Source organism: Oryctolagus cuniculus, chromosome 8, assembly GCF_051225735.1.
Source record: "Oryctolagus cuniculus isolate XC-2025 breed Fujian yellow rabbit chromosome 8, ASM5122573v1, whole genome shotgun sequence".
In the NCBI taxonomy this organism is placed as follows: Eukaryota; Metazoa; Chordata; class Mammalia; order Lagomorpha; family Leporidae; genus Oryctolagus; species Oryctolagus cuniculus.
This window is the reverse complement of record NC_142874.1, coordinates 113932978-113958883: the sequence shown is the minus strand read 5'-3', so window position 1 is coordinate 113958883 and position 25906 is coordinate 113932978. Positions and strand designations below refer to the sequence as shown.

The 25906-nt window shown below is 43.7% G+C and overlaps 1 protein-coding gene across 4 annotated transcripts in view; it reads right to left on the bottom strand.

Annotated features, from left to right (window-relative positions):
• RASGEF1B (RasGEF domain family member 1B) overlaps positions 1-25906 on the bottom strand; it is a 614689-nt gene that overhangs the window by 10142 nt on the left and 578641 nt on the right. For all 4 annotated transcript variants that reach the window (XM_051820184.3, XM_089303183.1, XM_089303184.1 and 1 more), the window contains 9 exons: positions 15890-16072; positions 14054-14176; positions 13587-13724; positions 6740-6952; positions 6177-6251; positions 4670-4765; positions 4452-4554; positions 3705-3784; positions 2580-2675 (listed from right to left, as the gene is read on the bottom strand). In XM_051820184.3, the coding sequence (XP_051676144.2) occupies positions 2580-2675; positions 3705-3784; positions 4452-4554; positions 4670-4765; positions 6177-6251; positions 6740-6952; positions 13587-13724; positions 14054-14176; positions 15890-16072 (1107 nt within the window). The remainder of the gene's footprint in view (positions 1-2579; positions 2676-3704; positions 3785-4451; positions 4555-4669; positions 4766-6176; positions 6252-6739; positions 6953-13586; positions 13725-14053; positions 14177-15889; positions 16073-25906) is intronic.

Below are 25906 nucleotides of genomic sequence, written 5' to 3'. Positions count from 1 at the left end.
CTCTAGTGGGGAAGGTCATCCTCTTGGACCAAGCACGCAGCGTTGGGAGGGATGCACGTGGAGTGGTGAGGGAGGAAGGGGACACCCGCCTAGCCAGCCAGATCAGCCGCATCAACCCCGGTGATGCATGGAGTGACGGATGTCGCAGCCAGATCACCCTCACATCCCCTGACAGCTCTCTGGAAGCCACATTCGCACCCCTGGTCCCCACTGGCCTGAAAACCAGGCACATCCGTAAGCACATAAACTTGTGATGTGAAAGAGCAAAGATTTCTATTATCCTAATCATGTTGACAGAAAGATTATAAAATAGGAAATTACTGGGGCCGGTGCTGTGGCGTAGAAGGTTAAGCCTCTGCCTGCTGCACCAGAATCCCAAATGGCCACTGATTGGAGTCCTGGCTGCTCCACCTCCAATCCAGCTCTCTGCTATGGCCTGGGAAAGCAGTAGAAGATGGCCCAAGTGCTTGGGCCCCTGTACCCATGTGGGAGACCCAGAAGAAGTTCTTGGCTCCTGGCTTTGGACCAGTCCAGCTCTGGCCATTGCAGCCATTTGGGGGATGAACCAGCAGATGGGAAAATCTCAGTCTCTCCCTGCAACTCTGCCTGTCAAATAAATCAATCTTAAAAAAAAAAAAAAAAAAAAAAAAAAAAAAAAAAAAAAAAAAAAAAGATGGGCTTACTATGACAAAGCATTAAAATAAAAAAATGTGATTTTATTTTGGAATAAGAAAAACTTCCCCTAACCTCAAAAAAGGAAAGAGGGGCAGGCACCTGGCCTAGTGGCTAAAATGACAGCTAAGACCCCATGTCCCATAGCAAGAGCACCTTGCTTCAACACTTGGCTCTGGCTCCTGATTCCAGCTTCCTGGGAATGCTGACCCTAGGAGAGAGCCATAATAGCTCAAGTGGTTGGGTTCCTCCCACCTATGTGGGAGACCCAGACTGAGTTCCCAGCTCCTGGCTTCAACCCAGTCCAGCCTCTGCCATTGTGCACATTTGAGGAGTTAAGCAGATGGAACTTACTCTGTCTCTGTCTACCTCTTCAATAAATTTCATTATCAATGGCAGAGTGTAATTCATATGCCCACTCCGAATCCATTTTTAGAAGTTACAGAACAAATCCATTACAAATACTTTTTAATTGACCAAAAAAATTCCAATTTCTTGGATACAAAAAGGGTGAATACATGGGACTTTTTCTTGAAAAAGAAAGCTGTAGAAGTCCCACTAGTGAAATCTTTTTTGCAGGTTGAGTTTCAGAATTTGGCCAGAGCGGCAGCTTCCTAGGACTCCTCTTGGAGGCAGAGCCTACCTAACCCACTGAGGACCCAGCAGAGAGCGCCTGGCTGGCATCCAGCACTGAGAAAGCTGCCAAAGCCACCTGCAGCCTCCCCTGCACCCTGAGACTAGGTGGGCTGGGATCCTCTCACATTTGTGCTCATTTTCTGAGTCTTAGAAAACCTCAGGTTGGACCATTTCTCAATCTAGTAACAGCAGTACTGGGATCTGAGCAAGTAATATTGCAAAGCTGGAGAATCCTACTGGGCTAAGTTGAGAGATGGCTGGCTCTACTTCACCCCTTCCTTGGCTTTGTCAGTGTTAATTTTAAAAATGTAATGTCTTTAGGGATCTATCAAATATGATCAGGACTGACATTTCAGATTGTGTTAAGAACCAGTTTGGAGATTTTGGAAGGCAGCTTTTGTGTTTGTCTTTATTTGCGATTATCAAGACTGAAGCTTTTTAGAGGGAGCTCCCTAAGATGCTGTTAAATATTCTTCATCCTCATTTTCTTTTATTCGTTGAAGACACGCTTGAAGACAGGATCTAATAGAAAATTTCCTCCATCAAGCAATTTTCATTAGTCCATTTGCTATAACTGGGTAGTTCCTTCTCAAATAACACAATCACCAAGATCATCAAGTGATCAAATGTTCAAACACTCAGCCTTCCTCTCTGTAGGAAAATGTAACACTCAACTGTTGCCCCGAAAGGAACCTCAGAGTCCAGGGGGGCACATCCAGGATGGGATTAACTTGTCTAAGTGTAGGGTAGAGAGAGTAGGAGCATTAATTTCTCAGATATCATCCCTGCACTTTTCCCTGCCACTTGCACAGCCAATTAGTCACAGCAGGCCTAACACTATAGCAACTAACCTACTTTCTGAAAATAAATGACTTAACCATGGGAGGTAAGCTAATTCTTTTAAGAGAAAAGGTTGCATTAAGTCAGCTACCTTGTACAAAGCTTAAATGTCTATTTTCCATTAAGCCAAATCACTGCAATGCTATTAGTCATCTTAACATATGACTTAATTTATTGCTTGAAACACAACTAAGACCCCCTTCAATGTAAGTAATAACACAGTAATATGTATTTGCAAAGTCCTACATCAAGCCACCTGTTTCCTCAGTCCAACTTCCCCTTAGCATTCCCTTCCCTATGTGCTAAGTGCTAGAATTTCTCGAATGCACATCTCTGTCGGATCTGAACAGTTGCAGTTGGCTCAGCGTGGCTGTTCACAATGTGCGACATGGCAACTCTAGCGTGAATTACACGGTGCTTTCAGTACGTACCTTCTCTCTGCTGCTATGAGCAGTTAAAGACCTTTGTGCTGCTCCTCGAAGAGCTGTGCGGTAATTATAGAAATTGCTGGAAGGGTCCATCTGATGCTGTGGATGAGAAAAGAATATTCACTACTCCTCCCTGGGAGGAAGTTTACAAGATCACAGATTGAACAATATCTTGAAAATTCAAAATAAGTTAGGGAACTCACTAGGAAAATGATTAATCCCTCTTAAGCACACACATGTACATGAAACACATTTAGAACACAGGTGTTTTCTTTCCTGACACGTGGTTTGTTTATAGAAGCTGCTGTCAGCCTTAATGTTGTTAAAACTAAACCAAACATTTCCAGATTAACTGTTGAGATCAGCCCTAAAACTGGTAACAGAGTCCAACTCTAGCTCTAGAAATATTTCCTGGTTTCATCTGAAACACAGTGGGCCAGTTGATGGTCAACCATGTGACCCGACACTTTGCAGTGAACTTGTTCTTCGCATTTGTTAACAAATCATTTGCAAATATTGACGCATACCATTTAACAAGGAAAATACATTTATATTTATATATACTTATATATATATATATATATATATATATATAAAATCACATAATGTATCTAATGGAAATTCCTAATTTGGGGAAAACCAGGGAAAGCATTTCTTATTGCTGCCAAAGATAGCAGATTCAAAGGGCCAACAAACCAAGGAATCCAAAGATAAATAAGATTCAAACATTCATGCCCTTGTGCACAATTCTTACTACCTTCAGAATTCTTTAGGAAGGATTTTATACAGGTTAGCTCAATTTGTTGAAAGGATGGTGAATGAGTATTTCTGTCTCTCAGACACTGTAGGTAAATGAAGCTTGTAGGCAAACTCTCAGCTGTTCCAATCTGATATATAATGTGATATGATTGACAGGTCACTACTTCTCCCATCAATTAGCCCCCAAATGGACACCTGTATTTCTAAAAGGATAGGTCCACCACCTGTTTTATTTCCCCTCTTTCAATTCCAATTTCTTTTCTTTTCCCAGGTCTATAGTACTATCTTACGGAGAGGCAGACCATACGGAGGAATGCCACTTTCCAGGTGTACAATGTTGCTTCACAGTACGGCATCAATGCCACATACCTCAAGAATGTCAAACTTTGCTGTCTTCACTTTGGCCCAGGTTTTTTTTAGTCGAGAGACTGGGCTCATATTCATTCCAGCTTCCCATTTAAAATGGAGGCAGCAGTGGAGAAGGAGAACATTGAAACAGAGAAATAAGAAAAATCATTCTAACTTCCACTCCTAAAAAGTATTAAGTACAAATAAAAATCCTGCAAATTATTAAGTTACCAATAAGCTCCAACTTTCAACTTTCTCTTGCAAATTCTCTTTAAATCTAGAAACAACTTAATTGATACCCTTTTTTTTGGACAGGCAGAGTTAGACATTGAGAGAGAGAAAGAGAGAATTTACCATTTATGTTGAGAAGGGATTGAGCTTTTTTTTTTTTTTAATAAAGGGAGATAAATAAACATTTTAGGAACTGCAGGCCATAGGGACAGTATTTTAACTACAAAATACTGTCACTGTGCAGATACAGCCTTAGATCATTACATAAACAAAGTATGGTTGTATTCTAATAAAATTCTACAGACGAATACTTAGCTGGGGATAAATTAACTAAAACATTAAATGAATTCTTACATACTTAAGAGAGATTACACACACCTACACCAAAGCAGCTATGGACATTCTAAAATAACCCAGGTTTAGAAAGCAGTTTTCAGGCACAAAACCAGACTATTTGTAAATCTACAGGGGACTTGCTTTATAGTACTCATTAAAAAAAAAAATGAAGAGTGCATGTTTCCTCCAGAAAATACTCACAGATGATTGCCATCAAGGAGTTGAAGTTGCCGATGTTGAAACACTCCCGAGCCACATCGATGAAATACTCGATCATTCTTGCTCGGTGTTTCTTCTTGACGGGCTGTGTGGGAAAGGCCACGGGAGAACAGTTACCTAACAGGCAGCCCCACGGTTGTAAAGGAAGTATGAGAAAACAACACTGAGAGCTAGGACACAGAGAAGATCTACTTCCTCACCATGCAGATTTCCGTAGCAACCAAGTAGCTGAGGCGATTGAACCATTCCACATAGGCCTCTAAGTTTCGTGTTTTCTTCCGTTCGCTGTAGCAACTCTAGGGAGAGAGCAACGAGAACGGATGAGGTGGAGGGAATCAGAATGGATCAGGCTGTCATTTTGTCGGGTATGGGCCTTTATTCTGGATTTGGATTAGGGGAGCTTTCTAGGACCAGAGAGAATACAGGGGAAAGAGATGGAAAGAGAAAAGGGTCGGGAGAAGAGCGGGAAGAGGGGACGAGAAAGTGGTCCTCTAACATTCTAGACTGTCCTTCCAGTAATACCAAAACCGGTGAAGCCACAAGGACTAGGAATGTACTTTGTGCAGTCATACAAGTGCCCATCCCTCTCTTCCTAGGAAACGAGGTTACCCTGGCTGGGATCTGTCCTCAGAAGCACAACTCCAAGGAGGGGTTCTGGCTGCATTCTAAAACAGTCGTGGCTGAGTAATGAGAGGTGAGCATTGACTGCTCTCCACACAGCCAGGAAAGGCTAAGACAACAGGGGACTAGAGACGTTTTCTCAGCGAATTAAGTCGTAGGACACAATTTTGGAGCTTCGTGTACCAAGAAACTATCTCCTAATGTGGATCAATGGACACCTACCCTACCAGTCTTCAGTAGGGTGAGTAACACATTGTTCAAAAGCCAGAGAAGTTAATCTCATCTTGAAGTTCAAGGCCAAGCTTAAAGAGGTTAATTATACTCCTCTTTCCTTCCTTCCAAACAAAAAAAAAAATCCCCAGAAGAGTCCACGAGCCTCCTGCTGCAAAACATGAGCTTCACTTCCTGTGCCAAGAGAAACATTCTAAGGCCGGAAAACAGCTGCTGCTGCTCCTCGCAAAAGTGGCTTCCATCAGTGGTGATGCTACGTTGCCTAACAAGTGAACGTACGTCTAGAAGTCACTGGGGAGCAGATGCCTATTTGTGTACACTGACTTTAGAGTCCACAGCCACGACTGCTTTCTTGACGTGTGGGCTTTCGTCAGGCAACAAGCCTGTCATGAGAGAGTCACCTTAAAACCCGCCCGAAGCAGTGAGGACCCTCGCTCAGCAAGCTGGATGCGCTTCCTGCCTGTCCCGCCCCTGCTATTGCTGAATCATGAGCAGAGAGCGGGGCATTTGCTTTTATTTTCTTTCTGACTTAATCTGATAAATCCATTGTGTTTTCATCCTCCACCCTCATCACCACAAATGCTTGCAGCTACTTGCTGTGAAAGGCGAATTGAATTTCCCAATGAGGAGGAAGGAAAGGCTAAAAGGTAGTGATGGTGTAAGAACATCCTATGAAGGAAGGCACTCGGGAGACCCAGCTCAAGAAAAACTGCCATGAATCAGACATGGCTAATGGGAGAAGCAACTTTCTGATGTAAAAACCAAAAAGAGAATGGTTTCGATTTCTAGCTTTTCTACCCAAGACCACAGACTAAGGAATCCCATTTCTAGCTTCAGGGCTGAACTCCTGATTACCTTGTCGTTGTCCAAAGGATCCTTCTGCACGAACGCCTGGACAAATTCTTCTGGCCCAATATAGTTGAGCCTCTCCTGAAAGACAAATCCAGCAGCAGGTCAATGATACTGAAGAAAACAGAAAGAAACGGATGGTCAACTCCCTCTACTGAGTCTGGGCACCAGCTCCCGTTCCTTCAAGTAGTTTATAAAATACTCCTTTAAGCCCCAACACTTTCATCACCTGCAAGATCTAAACAGAGGCAATTTTCCGCGAAGGTCAACATTCCACAAGAGGGCGCAAGACTGAGGGAGTAATGCGGGAAATTAAGAAGAGGCAAAGGATGAGGAAGGGCAACATGCTTCTTGCTCTTCTGCCTGGTTTACAAGGGAATTCCCAGAATCTCAGAAGCACTCATATTCAAATTCCTAAACAAAGCAGGTTTTGGCTGTTTCGTAGATTATTCCCATCTGGGTGCTTCTGACCGCTTCCATGACATGACCGCTGGCAAACACATGGTCTGGTTGCCAGAGCAAATCAAACCCACAATTGTTCAGGGCAGGGGTGATGAGAGCAGCCCTACCAGTTCTATGTGAGTCAGCTGCTGGGCCAACGTGTATGGGTCGCTGCAGACGGTGAGGATGTCCCTCTGGATGGACTGCGGCTTGGTCTTGAGGACTGTGAGCCGGTCTGTGGATGTGGAGCTGATTTTCGCCAGCACTTCCTCGTACTGGCTGAGCGCTGCCAACTTGCGGATCAGACACTGCATCATCTGCTGCACGTTCTTCCGGTACGTCTGCGGGGGGCGGGGGAGGACAAGCACACGATGACGTCCTCGCTCTGGGTGTCCTTGGTTGCCGCCAGGCAAACTCAGAGACAATGTCTCCAAATGACTCTACCTTCCCCCTGAAGCATCAGCCCGGTTCAGGGTACCCCCACGAGAACCGAGCCAGCTCTGGCAGCTAAGACACATGAACAGCCGGTATCTTTTCAGACGTGTAAGGTTTAGTTCTTTACTCCACCTGCTATTCAGAGCACCAATCAGGTGCGTCCATGAAACACTAAGACATTTTATAGCTAGTGAGTGGATCCAGCGTACCGAATACTATTATTTAACTAAATGTTCTCTGGTCCTTTTGCTTAGGGCTACCTTCCTGATCTCCATGCCATCATAGCCCATCTCAAAGGTCTAAGGACATAGACACTCCATTTCTTTCCCCTGTTCTCCCAAGCACCTTGCTAATCCCCACACACAACACGAGTTACCATGAGGAATCAGAGGATACTCGTTTTTGCAGTCTGACCTCTATTTGGTTCATGACTGTTTCTTTTGCATTTATGAGTCAGTTCTAGAGTTCACAACCAAATTCTCCCATGTAGCAATTCTCCCCATAATGCTATCACCAGGTGCAACATTGTTCACCACTCCATTATGCTACAACCGCATACTTAGAGAAACCAGTTTAAAGGGCAATGTGTGTATTACGGCTAAGCGTCAGCTAAGCGTCAGCTTCTTGATGTTTAAAACACTTAAGTCAAAGAAATGACTTCACAATCAATTGACCTCTAGGGTACAGCTATCAAAAGTTACGGGCCAGCGCCGCGGCTCACTAGGCTAATCCTCCGCCTTGCGGCGCCGGCACACCGGGTTCTAGTCCCCGTCGGGGCGCCGGTTCTGTCCCGGTGCCCCTCTTCCAGTCCAGCTCTCTACTGTGGCCAGGGAGTGCAGTGGAGGATGGCCCAAGTGCTTGGGCCCTGCACCCCATGCGAGACCAGGAGAAGCACCTGGCTCCTGCCTTCGGATCAGCGTGGTGCGCCGGCCGCAGCGCGCCGGCCGCGGCGGCCACTGGAGGGTGAACCAACAGCAAAGGAAGACCTTTCTCTCTGTCTCTCTCTCTCACTGTCCACTCTGCCTGTCAGAAAAAAATTAAAAAAAAAAAAAGTTACGGCGTTCTTTTACACCACCCCTTGGGCCAAAAAATTGCCAAACAACAGTTATGCTGCTAGGTAAATGCTGCCTGCACCAGAGAAAGGTGCATGGGCTGAGTTGATGCTAACGGGATCCTTGAGACACCAGCTCCAGAGGAGGACAGTCCCAGGGAAGTCACAGACATAAAAGGCCAATGTGTGTGTTTCATTAACTTGTTAAAGGTTCCGTAATATCATTTACTGAGATTCGTTATCTAAAAATTAAATGGGATTAACCCAGTAAGTGTAAGAACCTTTTTTTTTTTTTTTTTACAGAGGCAATTTTGTTTAACACAGCACATTACAGAAAACTAAATGAAGAAGTGTTTGCAGGTGAGGAAAATGACAACACTTCTGGAAGTGGTCCATTCTTTCCTAGTTGAAGATAAAAAGCACAAACGGCCTTCTTTTTGTCACTGCTTTTCCACTTGTATCTTTCACTGGTCCATTAGATGACCTTGATGCTTCCCTACGTTCTCAGGCAACCCTAAAATCACCAAAGAAGTACCCAAATGCTTTAAAAATTGAAACTTAAAAAAGAGCTGCCTTCCAGACAGCATTATGGTTAGCATTGAGAAGATGCTATCCATTTGCCAGTGTGCTTGACAAGGAAAACAAATGGCTCTTTACGTGGAATTCCAAGCTGTTCAAGATGGAATTGAGGGTCACTTTAATTCCCTCAGTCCTGTTCTACCATCCCTTCTTGTTTCACAATGTGGAGTGATATTTTAAAATGCTTTCTTCAGCGCCCTGACCCCAGTGTCATAAAAAATGCCTACAAGAGAATTAGATACGACTCCTAAAGAGTATGTAAATATTTCCCATGGTCTTACATATTCTTGGAGGTACCAGGGTAGTTGAAAAAGTTCATCAAGATGTGAATTATAAAAGCTCTATGCACGGATTTCAAAATGTTTTCACATCAAAATAAACTTACATTTCAATTCCATTTTTCCACGACTTTTTGGAAGAACTCTCCCCCATGTCACTATGCTCGAGTTCCACGGTTACACAAGTTGATCTGTACGAGCAACGCACTACTGCCATTGTATTACTACTCTACTCACTACTCATTAAACATAGTTTGATGTGGTTGAGGGACTTTCATTGTCTTCCCAAGAAAACTTCTAAAATGTCTGCCTGAAGAATTTACTTGCTTGAGGATTTTGACATCTAGGCTATTAGCTAAGGCATTTGTGTCCCATATTGGAGTATTTGGGTTCTATTCCTGGTTCTGACTCCTGATTCCAGCTTTCTGCTAATGCACACCCTGGGAGTCAGGCCGATGGCTCAGGTAATTAGAGCCTTGCCACACGCATGAGCACCTGGACTGTGTTCCCAGCTCCTGGCTTCAGGCTGACCCAGGCCCTGTGGTCATTTAGGGAGCGCTCTCTCTTTCTGTCTTTTTCTGTCTGTCTGTCTCTCTCTCTTCCTCTAATAAATTCTGTTTCTAAGAACAGAGTTTCTAGAAAGAACAGCCACAGCCCAGTCCCATGTGGGGATACCAAATAGGTCACCACTGTCTGTTGACAAGGAAAGTTTCCCATGATATATTACTGAGTGAAAAAGTAAGATATGATGAATGTCAAACTCACACAAACACAAACCACATCCATAGATAACATAGATGTTAAGACGTGTTTAAAAAAATAAAAGGTGTTTTCACTTGGAACACTTACAACAACTCATTTCAAAATATTATCTGTGGGGCCAGTGCTGTGGCGTAGTAGCAGATAAAGCCACCACCTGCAGTGCTGGCATCCCATAAGGACAACGGTTCAAGTCCTGGCTGTTCTACTTCCGATCCAGCTCTCCGCTAAGACCTGGGAAAGCAGTAAAAAATGGTCCAAGTCCTTGGGCCCCTGCACCCGCATGGGAGACCTGGAAGAAGCTTCTGGCTCCTGGCTTCAGATCGGCATAGCTCTGGCCAATTGGGCCAATTATGGTCAATTGGGGAGTGAACCAGCGGATGGAATACCTCTCTCTCTCTCTCTCTTTGCCTCTCCTCTCTCTGTGTAACTCTGACTTTCAAAAAAATAAATAAATCTTTAAAAAACATCACCAGTATTCTGTATCTCATGATATGTTCTATTCCATGCACATTCTCATTCCTGTATCACACATCTTTTCCATTCCCTCCCCGGGTTCCCACAGAAAGTATCTTAACCCGAAAACTACCACATTTCTTCAGGTCACCACCTGAGGATACCACTGTCCAGCAAAAGAGATAGCTGTAGGGAATCAGCTTGCAGTCTCAGTCCTACCCCAAGAGACCCCTGGATTGCTTTGAGGTGCAACACAGTGTCAGCGTTCCTCAATCGATTCTGACACACAGCAGCACGTGAGCACAAATGCTCCACTACCATTTCTGGAGGTTGATTTTATTCTGCACTTAAAGAGTTTTTAAAGGAACAAGTGGCGAAATTGTACAGCCAGGGAACAAGAAGCAGCAGCAAAACATGAGGGTACTTCAAAACATTCATGGAAAAATGGAATTGAAATGTGAGTTTATTTTGGTGCAAAACATTTTGAAATCCTTGCATACAAAGCGTCTTTAAAAAGCTCATGGAAAAAGTGTATTGTAGAAAAAGTATGCATGGATTTCAAAGTGTTGTGCACCAAAATAAACTCAACTTTTAATTGCATTTTTCCACAAACATTTCGAAGGATCCTCACATAAGGGAAAAAAATGTATACCATAGAAAAAGAGGTTATTCAAATAGCAGTGTGCGTGTGTGTGTGTGGACATGAGAGAGAGAAATGTATGTAACCACTTTCAAAAGTTTCCTGCCACCATTTGATTCCATTTGAGAAATCAAGCTTTGTGTTATTGCGCATGCTTCTTCACTGAGTCATGAATTGCTAAATATGCACTTATTCTTCTTTATAACTTCAAATGCCAGCGACGGTAATTACCTGGCAAATAAGGATAGAAGTTCTTATTATAAAGACCAGCCCCTTAAGGAAGAGAAAATTGCATTCTACCCACTATAGTCATTTGTCATGTAATTCAATCATTAGTTTCATTTCATGTTTCTTGCAGGCAAGTCCTAATAAACCACTTCATTTTGGGCAGATCCCCAGGGGGGAAACATATTAAGCCAAATTATGTGGAACTGTCCTAACAGATTCAGAAGAACCTGACTAAATTATACAGAGGGCACACCTGGATTCACTGGCTGCCAAGAACATAAATTTGTATATATTTCTATACATCGAAAGTCAGAGACAGGAAGCAACCAGGCAGACCCATGCTCAGGTTGCTTCCAGTGGAAGGAGACACAGTTCTCCTAACCCAGGAGCTGATTTTGTTGTTTGCTCATTCATTCGTTCTCCCAAACACGACCAAGAGCCTATTAAGGTGCAGGCTCTCAGCTGGCAGTTAAGGACGCTAGAGTGAGCAAAGAGGGCACAGCATGGAGCCTAGAAAATAAGCAATAAAAAAGGAAGTCATTACTAATCACAGGGTGTGTGAAGGGGGGAGCAACAACGGGAGGGAGGGTGTAACTGGAGTTGGGGGGGTGGGGGTCTCTGGCAGGAGGAGCGCCTAAGCTCAAGACAGATAAGGAGCCTGCCGGGCAAAGAGCACGCATCGCACACATACATGGAATTTGGAGCTGACAAGGACATTCACGGAGAGCTGCTAACTCTGACGGACAGATGAGGAAGGGGTAAAGAATTTGGAGGATTTGCCAAAGCACACAACAACCAACCATCAAGTGTGGACCCAATTCCTGAACCCTGGATGGACGCAGCCAAAGAAAACACCTCCCTGGGAAACGCAAGCTTATCCTGGCAGGTGACCGCTCTCCAGTCAACTCCTAGATTAATCAGTTTCTCAGTGACACTTGATTTCTCTTTTCATGCTCAAAACCTTCTCAACTTCCCAGGGTTTACCAAGACTATATGATTAACCCAGGATAAGGAGCTAGGGTCTACCAAGACTATATGATTAACCCAGGATAAGGAGCCAGGGTCTACCAAGACTATATGATTAACCCAGGATAAGGAGCCAGGGTCTACCAAGACTATATGATTAACCCAGGATAAGGAGCCAGGGTCAAAAGGCTGCTTGTTTGGCTCTTTTCAGTTCTCCCCGCCTTTTGAGTGATTTTCATGTGTAAAACACAAAGCAAGAAAGCCGTATAGAAATATTCCAAGTGTTAATCTCACATAATTCTGCTCTGATTTTTTTTGTTGTTGTTAAGTTGGGGAAATGGCGTTAACATGTACTCACAAGAATTAGACAGAACAGATAGGGTGTCCTGTTATGTTATCTTTCCAGCACATCACTGGAAGAAGGAGTTCTCAGGGAAGATTATTCATGATGGGGAAATGCACTTTAAGACAAGTAAAGTGAGACATCACTGTCAACTGCCAAGCGCTTTGCCTACTCTTTTCTCTATGAAAATGTTGTTTCCCTGCCTATCGAGCTTGCTCCCAGAAGCTTAGCAGCAACATGGAAACTACAAAGACAGCCTTGCCCAACCCGCCTCCACACAGAAGACCAGCCCTCCGGGCCTGCTTCAAAGAGGATAACCTTGAATTTGTCACAGCTAGTTAGCTCTTATCAAAGGCTCAGTTGACGGAAGGGATATTTATGGAAGATTATCTCAGAGACTCACTCTCCATCTGCACCTATGCTGGGTCCTAGCCTTGGATCAACCTCCAGGCACCTGAAGGCTTGGATCATTTTCTCTGTCTTCTCCTCCTCCCCCAGGTGTCAGCCTTGTCAGTAGGCACATTAATCTATGACTTCAGCTCTGATCAAGAGTCTCTGTTGTGAACACTGTACCCAGCGCTACACACAGCACCTCTGCCTAAGCCCTCTAAACAAAGCCCCCAAAGAAAGTTTTTAATAGTTTCATTTAATGCCCTCAAGATGAATGTACCTTTCTCCTGACACTGAAAATTATATAGCCAACTGCATTTCTCTTTTACCTTGAACTTCAACTCAAACCCCAGAAGCTGCTCTACTGGCTGTCAGTACCATAGATTTGCTTTTCCCTTCCATAGTGTATTTCTACTTAAGATTTATGCATATAGTTCTTACTATCTGCTAATACATTACTATGTTATCAATTCAACATCTCAGTGTTTAAATCTATTAATATGCTGTGTGTTATATAACAAGCCATGTCAAAACTTTGTGGAAGGATGAAAGGCAAAAGCAAAATCAAATGAAATCAAAGCCTATTTACAACACGAGTCCTGTGCATGAATCGACAAGAACATACCCCCAAATTAATCACCTATACCTCCAGATCTTTTCCCTCTGAAGTGGGAGGGTGTAATCATCCCCACTTGGCATATCCAACAGACCAACATGCCGTGTGTAGGGCATGCCCAAAGGCCAAACAGAAAGGAAGCAGGTGAGCTTCTGATGCGTATCTCAGCACCATTCCCCCACCCAAGCCTGTGCCTGGAAAAGCCAGTGGCTGTGCCCAACTCGGGTTACCCACCTCCTCGCCACTGGCTATGCGGTGAGCCAGATCTTTTAAGTTCCTCATCATTCTTTCATCCCGAAAATCATAAGGAAATGTTTCCGTCCACTCTGTCAGGAGTTGAACAATTTTAGGTGCGATTTTTCTTATCTGGTTCTAGGGGGGACAAAAAAGCAAATTGAATTCGGTGGTTTGAATCCCTGTGGACTACATCAAATAAATCATTACAAACAGTGTCATGGATACACTTCTAGAGCAAAGTCTTTGGGTTGGAAGAAGCAGCTCTAGTGCTTCTGGGACCCCAGATTCCTCCAATGATTGAATTTACACTGTTTTCTCTAGACCATCCCAGTTCCCTTTGCCTGTGTGCACTTCAGCCTGGAGCTATGCTGGGGTTACTTAAGAAAATCAGCTTCGCAAGATCTAAGCCATAGTGTGGGCCTACCTAGGTTAAAAAAAATGTAAAGTTCAGAATGTATCATTACCTTATCGCCTTCAGGATCACTTAGTCTCTGGTGCTCTACGCATAAGTGGCAAACTTTGGCCATGAGCTCATAGGGATGCATAAATAACCGGGAACTGAGCAGGAAGGTAAATATGTACGTTCTCTGCAGCAAGAGAAAAACAGCATCATGGTTACACGCTCTCTGAAGTTAGGATTTTTCCTATCAACTCTACGTCTCCGTTCACTAATTTCTCTCAAGCAGCATTAGCATCTGCAGGGTCAAAAGGAACGGCGACCAGCAGTGGAACAGTGTAACGGGGGTATCTTCTTTAGCCTCTGCCGCCTCCGCTCCCTTAAAGCACACTAAAAATAACAGAAGTACAGGGTGAGTTTGGCTCCCGGAACCATTCAGAGCACATTTCCCACTCATCGTCAGGGAGCCAGTGAAGAAGGATGAACTGCACCCTTGAGAGAAGGAAGCTCAACTGAAATACACCCCCCATACAGAATCTGGTTGTGTCCAGATATTGTGAACCAAAACCAAAGCCAATAAAAACTGCACTCTATGGGTGCACACACACACACACACACTCAAAAACCCAACAACAAACAAAAACCACCCACCCTACCCACATTCAGCTCAAGAATGCCCAGTATGCCTGTGCAGCGCGCTGCAGTGTCTGTGGGAGGACACTGAACACAGCCTCTCCAAGGGCCTATTCACTCGCCCCAGGGCCATGCAATTTGATCAAGCACAATTTAACACTCTCTACTTTTCTTTAACCACATTGTCTCCCCAGAAGCCCGTAATGAAGTTGTGCTTATTTTCCAGAACAGTTTCGCTCTCCCGGCGAAAAGAGAAATTCCAGGGCTTCTCCCCCAGCCCCCTTAGGCACCTCCAGGAGCTCATAAACACTTAACAGGGCTGAATAAGGAATTCTTTTTACTTCTGATGACAAGTTTTCCCTGTGTGGCAACATATTTGAAAACACTATGCAACAAATCTCACAGAGAGATAACTCAGTAAGAAAACAGGATGGTGAATTGGTGTGGCAGGCACAAGCCATCCTTTGCACACTGAGGTTATTATTATGTTTATAAAAATCAATGAATGCAGTCTCTGGATATTTTCATAAAATCTTTACCAATAACCAGCTGCTTAGTGAATCTCCTTGTGCTACTGAACTTGATGCCACAGAGGCAGCTGCAGTATAAGGGAGGGGGATAGAAATCACTTGCTCCAGAAAGAAACCTTGGGTTTGCTCCCTGATGCTGGGAGGGAGACCACGAGTGAACACTCAGCACCCTTCATTTCAGTTTTCTCCTCTCTATCCTCTTGGTAGTAATATAAAGATTGAGACAACACAAAATGAATGCCCTAAGTTAGAAAGCACTGTCTATATGAATGTAAGTTATCACCATAAAACAAAAGCTAACACAACATCTGATGTCCAATCTATAAGGAACCACATCTTGAGTAGAAATATTGTGCTCTCTCCACCTACTTTCCCTGGCTATGTTCACTTTTTCCAGCACAGTGATGGTCTTGAAAACCAAAGGAGCATTTGATATTCTGGGAGTTTCCAATGTTTTGTGGCATTTCTATTTAAGGACCCATGTGTATGTGTGAGACAACTCTATGTAGACCTCATTTGGATGGTACTGGACTGCCTACAATGGGGTACATAGCTTGAAAAGAAACTGATAACTAGAGTACACCAAAATCTGACTCACACTCAGGCTCAAACTGATCTCAACAGTCAACATGCAATTTCTTATTGAAAAAAATTTCCTAGAGGAATTCCCGGTCCCTGCCTACTGTATTATCATTTCTGCTCAACACTGCAGATGTGTTTCAGAAGAAGTGAACACCTACGTCGGGATAGTAGTCCACATTGGGTACCAGGTGCTGGATGAGGGCCTCCAGGGACCCGGAGAGCAGGTTGTTGTCATGGTAGCACAACCCTCCGCAGCTGTCCTCGGCAGACTGGTAGAGGTTTCGGTTGTAGCCACTGCTGTCAAACATCGCTGAGAAGGGAGGCGTCTGAGGCATGCTTTCCTACAGAGAAGGGAAGACAGCGCGGTGTCAGCAATCTGCAGTGCGAAAGGAAAAGCCAACTAGATTGGCACTAAGCTTTAAGAGCAAGGAGGAAAACAGGCAATTTTATTTTTTAAAAATATGATCCCTCAGAAACCTGAAGATAACCCTACCGTTCGACCCAGCCATCCCACTCCTTGGAATTTACCCAAAGGAATTTAAATTGGCAAACAAAAAAGCGGTCTGCAGCCTAATGTTTATTGCAGCTCAATTCACAATAGCTAAGACCTGGAACCAACCTAAATGCCCATCAACGGTAGACTGGATAAAGAAATTATGGGATATGTACTCTTTAGAATACTATACCACAGTAAGAAACAACGAAATCCAGTCATTTGCAACAAAATGGAGGAATCTGGAACACATCATGCTGAGTGAAATAAGCCAGTCCCAAAGGGACAAATACCATATGTTTTCCCTGATCGGTGACAACTGACTGAACACCAAAAAGGAAACCTGTTGAAGTGGAATGGACACTATGGGAAACGGTGACTTGATCAGCATAGCCCTGACTGTTAATGAACAACTTAATACATTATCCCTCTTAGTAGTTTTTTTGTCTGTTCTACTTAATATGACTGGTTTAATTCTGTAATTAATACACAGTTATTCTTAAGTGTTGAAATTTAACTGAAATGTGATCCCTGTTAAACATAAGAGTAGGAATAAGAGAGGGAAGAGATATATAATTTGGGACATGCTCAAGCTGACTTGCCCCAAATGGTAGAGTTAGAAACATACCAGGGGACTCCAATTTAATCCCATCAAGGTGGCATGTACCAATGCCATCTCACTAGTCCAAGTGATCAATTTCAGTTCACAATTGATCATAATGAAAGGACTAAGAGTCAAAGGGAGCACATAAGCAAGTCTAGTACCTGCTAACACTAACCGATAGAATAAATAAAGGGGAGAGTGGTCCAACATGGGAAGTGAGATACTCAGCAGACTCCTAGAATGGCAGATGTCCTGAATGGCACTCTGGCCTCAGAATCAGCCCTAAAGGCATTCGGATCTGGCTGAAAAGCCCATGAGAGTATTTCAGGCATGGAAAGCCAAGACACTCTGGCAAAAGATCTCTGTGAGTGAGATCTCAGTGGAAAGAACAGGTCTTCAAAGAAGGGGGTACCTTTCTCTGAAGGGAGGAGAGAACCTCCACTTTGACTATGACCTTGTCTAAACAAGATAAGAGTCGGAGAACTCGGGGGGCTTCCATAGCCTTGGAAACTCATGACTGGAGCATAGGGGGATTGCTGATGCCATAGACAGGAGTGTCAATTGGTAAAGTCAACAACAGGAGTCACTGTGCACTTACTCCTCATGTAGGATCTCTGTCCTTAATGTGCTGTGCATTGAGATTTAATGCTATAACGAGTACTCAAACAATATATTTCACTTTGTGTTTCTATGGGTGTGCAATCTGTTGAAATCTTTACTTAATGCATACTAAACTGATCCTCTGAAAAAAAAAAAAAAAAAAAAAAAAAGAAAAGAAACTATCAACTCCCAACTTGACTCTCACTGGGATTAAACATGACAATAGGTCTGATCTGATTTCATCATCATTAAAAAAAAATCATCCATTATTTTTCACTTTATGTTTCTGTGTGGGAGCAAACTGTTGAAATCCTTACTTAATGTATACTAAGCTGATCTTCTGTATATTAAGATAATTGAAAATGAATCTTGATGTGAATGGAAGGGGAGAGGGAGTGGGAAAGGGGAGGGTTGTGGGTGGGAGGGACGGTATGGGGGGGAAGCCATAGTAATCCATTATTCGTACTTTGGAAACTTATATTCATTAAATAAAAGTTAAAAAAAAAAAATATGGGGTCCAGCAGGTTAAGCCACAGCCTGAGATGCCAGCATCCTGTGAGCACCAGTTCATGTCCCAGCTGCTCCACTTCTGATCCAGCTCCCTGTTAGTGCTCCCGAGAGCGCAGCGAAAAGTTCCGGGTTCCTGGCTTCAATCCTGGCTGTTGCAGCCATTTGGGGAGTGAACCAGCAGATGGAAGATCAACCTCTCTCACTCTCTGTGTAACTCTGCCTTTCAAATAAATAATAAAAATAAATAAAATCTTTAAAAAATTGAGTTTAGGCTCTGACACAGGATGATAGTGCAACAAGAACCACACTGCTCTTTGAGTGCCACAGGTACGCATACTTCTGAGCATCAATCTCATACAAATACCTTAAAATGCTCAGCCTGAAAGAGTGAAAGTAGACTTCCATTTAAGCCTCTGGCTGCCATATCTGGGTATCACTCCTTCATGTTTGGTTGTGAAGGGTGACTGGACTGCTTAAGTGCACTATGTGGACTATTTCCCTGATGTAAAATGAAGAAGCCTTCTAATTTGGCTGGGAGGAGGTACAGCATACCCAAGAGGGACAAGCAAAACAGAAGCTGAGAAAGCTAACTTGCAAATGGAGTAAAATACACAGTGCATGTGGGTGTGCTTATTATGTATGTAGGGGGGACTTCGAAAAGCTAATGGAGAGTGCATACAATGAGCAGACTATGTATGGATCTTAAAACTTCTTTTGTACCAAAATAAATGTTCTTGTAATTGCATTTTCCATGAACTTTTTGAAGCCCCCTCCTGTGTATGCAAGTATCAAGACACTCAATGGGAAGCCCTAGGTTTTCCTAGAAGATCGGACATTGTTATTTTCAGTGCTTGGAGTCCAATTCTGGGAATGTCAGCTCTCAGTAAATAGGCAGGCTAGGAAGACACCTGATGGGCAACAAGGAGGCCTGTGACAGTCCCAAGACAAGTTGCTCCTCTCCATCTGTGTGCTTTGCAACTCACAAAGCCCTTGTCACAGGGCGCTCAGCAGAGACCAGAGGCTATTAAGTTATTACTTGGATTTCTAGGGACAGAGCACCAGGCCGGGAGAATAGACTCCTGGTTTCTGGCAGCACGCCTGGACAATGAAGGCATTCAAGAGCCGCCCAGACTCAGGGTTTCAGAAGGCAAACAATGAGGAGAAGCCAAACTTCAGGCCTTGTGCTCACAGGGAGTGTGGAGGCTGCAGGAGGACACAACCTGGCTTAATCCTTCTTTTCAAGATATCAAAAGATATTTGCATCTAAATGGGGGTGGGGTGTGGAGCCTGGCCAGGGAAGTCACATCCATCAATCCGGGTGCATCTGTTCCTGCTACAGCTCAGGATGGACACGGAGCAAGGCCCCCTGAATAGAAGCCTCACCAGAGGGTCGGCCAGAGCTGGAGTGTTAGGGGGCAAACACCAACAGTAAAGCCAACCTAGCAAAAGCAGCATCAAGACAAAGAAATCAAAACAAGACTTCCGCTCTGGGTGTTCTGTCCCAGCCACACACCAGTGCCAAGGGCGAACTTAGAGACCCATGGAAAAATAGCCATAGATGGGAAGCAAAGTGGTTACTAAGAACCACTCTTTGCAGGAGATCTGTCTGTATCAAGGTCACAGTTTCCACACCCCTAGCTTGGGTAGGGCATGGTTATCAAAGCCAAAGGATCAGGCGTGATGGGCTGCAATGTTAGTTAGCACAAGTGTCACCCAGATCCCCTTAGTTGGGAAGAGCTCATATGTGGAAACTGTAGTTAAATAAATAACTCAACGTGAACAATTTATAAAGGCAGTGGGCAAAGTACTCTTCAGATAGCCAGTTTTCCACAAGTACAAGCCTGATGCAATATAATCGCTGTAAATGAGCCGTCCTTTGTGGGAAGAATCAAGCTACCCTTGCCTGAGAAATCAGAATGTCCTAAAATGGACAGCTGAGGAGCCGAGACGAGAAGCACCTGGAAGTTACTTCCGACCACCTTGGAAAGCCCTCTGTCTGGATTTGGTTGCCTCCGGGTTAAAAAAGCCAACAGCTATTAACGAAGTACATAGTGGCCTTCATATGCAGGCTGAGAAAAGGAACTCACTCTGTCCTAGCAGTTGGGATTTCTTCTGCCACAGACATCACCTGGTCCAGGCATTAGAGAGTAGGTTTCATTTCACTTTCCAACTGCAATCAATTAGCAGTGGTTGCCTGGGGACAGGTGGGTGAGTAAGAAGGATCTGGAATTTGTCACCTAGGACTATTTCTTTGCAAATGGATCACTCGCAAGATTTCTTTGAAGAGCTACAAACTATCAACACTTAGAAAGCACTCTCCAACAAGGCGCCAGAAGAAACTGCTACAAAATAGTCATGGAAACCAAAGCAAGGTGAATTCATTGGTGAACTCATTTTGCCTGAAAAATCAATTGTAAGAAGAGAGGATGCCACAGGCCACCTTCTGCCTACTAATTAGCCCAAAGCTACGTTGCTGATCGGTGGGCTTCATTTTCTAGGAGCCACCCTGACTGCTGACTTGCGCAGAGCAATCATCAACCAAGTGCAGAGATGCAATGCACTGACAGGGACTCCAGACCCTTCTTTGTGCACAGTCGTCATAGTTTGGTACCTCTCCGTGTGCTTTGGACAATGTTTCCAGTCCTTAATTCCTCCTCTCTCTGTCAGCTATACGTTCTCACTAGAGGATCTTATGTGCCAGGAAAGGTGTCCCCATTCCACAGCCTTGACGTCTCTGAATTCCCCTGCAAGCTCCACTCCTGAGATCCACAGCACGGAATGCTCTGAAAATGTCACTGGTTCCCACTTGTTAAGTGTCCTGGCCACCATGCCTTTCTGAATTCCACTACGCCCCATCTGGCAGGTAGCCTTATACTTTTTTGACTGCACAAGAAGCTGAGGTTCAGAAAAGCTACACATCAAGGTTATCCATCAAGGGTTACATATCAAGGAAGGGACAGTTAAGGTAGGGTTTCAAACCTAGGTTCCAAATTTATTGCACTACATCATGCCAGACTGCAAATGGTCTTCTTTGAACTTCTAACGTTTAGCCATAAAATGAAAAAGCCTGCCAATGTGTCTTGAATCCATCTAATAGGTTATTAGGATAATTTATATGTTTTACTTGTTCTACATAAATCTTGGCTCCAAAGAAACATGAACAGCATTAATTACTCTCATTAAAGTCACATTGTCAACAGCAGTATTAAAGCCACTGACCTTGGTAATCAAAGCACAGGGAGACAAAGAGATTTCAGAGATTCTAACATGTACTTCAAACAAAAATACAAATTAAAAACTGAGGTGCATGAAAACAGTTGAGAGATAAGAAAACATATTTAACTGACAGGGAGTTTTTAGCAACATATGAAAGAACAGAGCATCTTATGATGGATGGGATGTTGGGCCCAGTAAAATGACAATATTTTTGTATATATTTTGTAGATATCTAGGAAAAAAAAACAGACAAAGAACGTGAGTCACAGTAATCATACAGAATCATCTGGACACTTGGTAGCCAGGGGGCCAGCCTAGGCTTTCCTTGAAGGCTCTGTTGCCTGTGTGACAGAGCATTTGGTCAACACAAGAAGTCCGCAGCATGGTACAGAAAGTACTGTACTGTGTGTGAATCTTGGTTTTAAACATCGAAGAAGAGAAACACAGTGGTTTGTTCTTTCTCAAGTGCCTCCCTGTTGTTACCCACACCAAGGGCTCCTGTTGGTTCAGAATTACTCAGAGCCCATGTCCAGGTCATTAGCCCTGTTCTGGAAATGAAAAGTGAGGCCCAGAAGATCAAACACTGGCTTAGTTCTTGTTAAGAAAGAAACTCAGATCCAAAGTACTGGACATGGGCATGCACAGCCGTATTTATCTCTGGGTACTATCAAGTCCACTTGCTAACGACTGCTCCAGGAAGCAAGGCTAAGCTGACTCTTTCCCAAGCGTCGCAAGGCAAATTGACATAGCAGCAAGTCAAATTCCGTCATTAGTTTACTGTTAAGCCAAATTTCAAAGGAGTCATTTCCTGGGAGGGTGGGTGGGTGGCGAATCTCTGTGCTAACTTCATAGAAATCATACAGGTTCATCTTGCGAGTGTTTCTCACTTTACAAAAGAGTTTCATTTGTCAGCCAGTCTCTTGCAACCCCAAATATTATTCTATTCAGTGGTTCTTAACTTTTTAGGGAGATCACAAACTTCTTTCCCCATCCCCCCACAGAATCATACTTTCAAGGAGTTCCAGCCCCAGAATCAGTGGACGCTGTGCCGGCTTGCATGGGAGCCCATTTATTAGTTCTCTACCACAGAGTAGAGCTTGTTAGCCCTGAAGGGAACCCTGGTCCAGCACATCCAGGTTCCTCAAAAACCCAGAAATACTTGTGTTTCCCGATAGTTGCAATCAAACTGAGTTAAAGAGAAGCAAAAAATGGGGACTCTTTAGGTTTGAGTGAAGCTATGCAAAACGGCTTTTGGGCAGTCTTTTGAGGCAGGAGGAGATGCAGTGAGGTAACAGTCAACAGAAATGGGCTTTGGGAAAGCTTAGAGACCCCCACATTAGGGTACAGAGGGCAGGGTATGTTGGAAAGGTTTCCTCCAGGAAGTAAAGGTATATCCAACCCAGGTACACACGATGAATATTCATTCTTGAAATTGATTTGGTAAGCTGAAACGTTGCTTGACGGCCGAGGCATCTTCCAGGGCCAGCTAATTCAGTCACAAAGATATATCATGTTCTTCCAAGGACCCTGAAAAAGTTCAGGCTCACACTGATCCGGCGGCAAGGAAGCAAGCTCTGGGTGATTAATGGGACGAGTGGACTTGAAAAGCATGCCTAATGGTTTCAGGGCAACGACAACACCAGACGAAAAGCTGCCTCTCTCCAAACAGCAGCCTGTGTCTGAATCAGTGGCTGCTGTTGCGCGCGGTTATTTATGACAAAGCAGGTGCGCCAGGATAAGGTGGTTTCAGGTGACTATTCAAATTGGAAGAGAGGTCGAGGAAAAGATGGTGTGGGACCTAAATCAAAAGCTATCCCTCAATGTCCGTTACAGGTGCCTTGTAAATCCCTACCAGAATGCCAATTCAGCATTTCCTTTACACTCCTGAGAATGAGATAGAAAATGTAGGAGTCAAAAGAAAGATAAATATTTTTTAAAAAACCATATTTCATGGCACAGTGCTTTACTGAGATATTGTGCTAAAGTCAATGCCTTTGCGTTGGCCATAATACTTTAATTTCCGTTCAAATGCTGGGCTTGTATCTCAACTAAAAAGGACCGATGACAAAGAAGAGGAACTCTGAAGCAGAGGAAGTCCTGCCCATCAGAGCTGAACTTTGAGAGCAGATCTGTTTAGTGGGAAGAAGTTTAATTTAATACCTTGGATCTGCTGGTTCCTCAGTTCCCATCTGGATTTCCAAGGAACTTGCACCGTGGATAAACCTTCAACATTGGGTTTCTTCACTGTGAGCAGCAGTGATCTGAATTATAAGGCATACTCCAGCCAGCCTCTTCAGTTCTAGCTCCCTCTTGGCACTGCTTGAAGAATACAAAGCTTGCACCCTTCGAGGGTGAATCTAACTCTGGGTTTGAGTCCAGGCGAAAGGCAAAAGTCAAGTTCCTGACTCTAAAAACAGAGCTTATTTTGAGTTTGAAAACATCTAGAGGATTATCTTATTTCTTTTCTCAGACAGGGAAATCCTGACAACAGATATTTCTATTAGCATCTCCAGAAACTGTCTAAGTGCTACACCTTTGCTAAGCTCCTTGAAAAAGGAAATATTGTATGGAGAGGAAAATAACTCTAAGGTGGCGATACAGGATCCACTCACTTCTTTGGCATGTGGACAGAAAGTAAGGAACTCCGAGATAAGTACATTCTTTGGCACTGAGTCCCAGAGGCTTTGCAGACATCAGACTTAAGGGAGGAACATCAGTATTTTTGAGGCTGGAAGTCCTATTTCTCTCCACAATGAAATGTGATATTATTTCTCCCCTCTGTGAGTTATAAACACCCTTACAAAAACATGAACTTGCATTTTGTTTGATTTGTTCTCAATGCTACTTCAGTAGTTCTTAGCTGATGGGGCAAGGGACTTCTGACTCAAAGGGTTACCACCCTTGGTTTCCCAGGAAGAAAAATAAAGCTTTGTTATTTTTTGTCTTGTGGATGTTGTTAGAAGTTTATCAAAACACAAAATGGCATTTTAGCACACAGAAACTCTAAACAGGTCTGGAAGGTCCTCTAAAACTTTCCTAAGAGATAAGGCTGCACTGTGTGGGAACTGAATATCCAATACAAGTTGTCATTCATCAAGCCTTAAGTACGTTTATCATCTCCTACTTTCATGCAGTTCCTGATATGAACAGTAGATGGCTCCTTCTCCCTTGTGTTTGAAAGGGTTGGGGCTTTCCAGCAGTAACAGCTGGGACAGGTTTAGAAAAGCAAAGAGAAAAAAAATACAGAGAAACTGGTGTGAGGGTTCTCCGCTTATTGAGCTGGGAAAGTGGCTGCACTCAGGCTATACAAGTGAAGCCCACTGGCCGCTGAAGCCAGTCCGTCCCGCTTCCCAAAGTCTTTGGTGCGCTTCTCTGATGAGAACTCCCAGAGGAATAAAAATGATCTGGATAATCAAATTCATCATTATCTAATCAAGGGCTATCAGAAAGGACTTTCTGGGATCTTGGAAACGTTCCTCTTCCACACTGTCCAGTACAGTAGCTCCCAGCTACAGGAAGCTGTTGGGACTGGTAGTACCAGAGCAACTGGGAAACTGACTTCCACATTTTGCTTAATTTAAAATAAATTTACATTAAATGTCTCCGTGTGGCTACTACAATGAACAGCAAAAATGAGTACCTGATAGACCTCAAGCTAAATTGTAGAACATCATACGGGAGCACCCCTTATGAAAAGATTTATGTTTCGACATCCAATTCATTTCAGCAGGAACATAATCTGACACTTAGGGAGGACATTTGGTAAGAAGTCGAATTTTCTACTTATCTTTTTTTATGTAACATGATGACTGCAATAATTTTCTTTTTTGGCTGTAAGTTCTTGAAAAGCTATGCTTACCCCTCCCCCTCCATTCTTTTCTTTTATGTAAACAGATAGACATTGGGTCTACAGAGTCTTTTCCTCTCTTACAAGGCTCATTTGCGCTTTCTCTGTCTTAAACTCATTTTCATCCCAGGGTTTCCTAATACAATTGGACTCAACTGAACAATTTTCAGATACAGAGAGACCCTGAAATTAAATAATACATAAACCCAAGGAAACAAAGTGACTGGTCAATAGAGACCTTAAAAATTTGGTAGACAGCAACATCGATTTAATAGGCTAAGAGGAAATCTTGACCTTCACTTTCTTGGAAATTCATAATTCTTAACACTCAAACTCACAGAGAAAACAAAGCCAAAGACTGTCCAAGAAAATGTCAAATCTGGGGCCACGCTGTGGCACAGCAGGTTGGGCAGCCACTTGCCATACCAGCACCCCTATCTGAGTGCTGGCTAGAGTCCCAGCTGCTCTGCGTCTCATGCAGCGTCCCTGGGAAGGTAGCAGAGGATGGCTCAGGTGCCTGCCATCCACGTGAGAGACCAACACAGGAGTCCCAGGCACCTGGCTTTAGCCTGGCCCAGACCTGGGAGTTGCAGCCATCTGGGGAGTGAACCAGCAGGTGGAAGACTTTTCTTTCTCCTTCCCTCTCTCTCTTTCTCTTTCAAATAAGCATATAAATAAATTTTTTAAAAGAAAATGTTAAACTTCTATATAAAGGTATCAGCACAAGGAAAGGTCACTGTACCCTCCTTACTCCCATGGACCCAAAAAGCAGCTGAAGACCTAACCACACATCACTTCACCCTTCCTGCATCCATTCCTATGACAGGGTGCAAGTGCATGAGGTGACGGCACAACAAAACGAAGCCTTTAGGACAGAGCCAAGAGGGAGCCACCAGCTCCAGGCC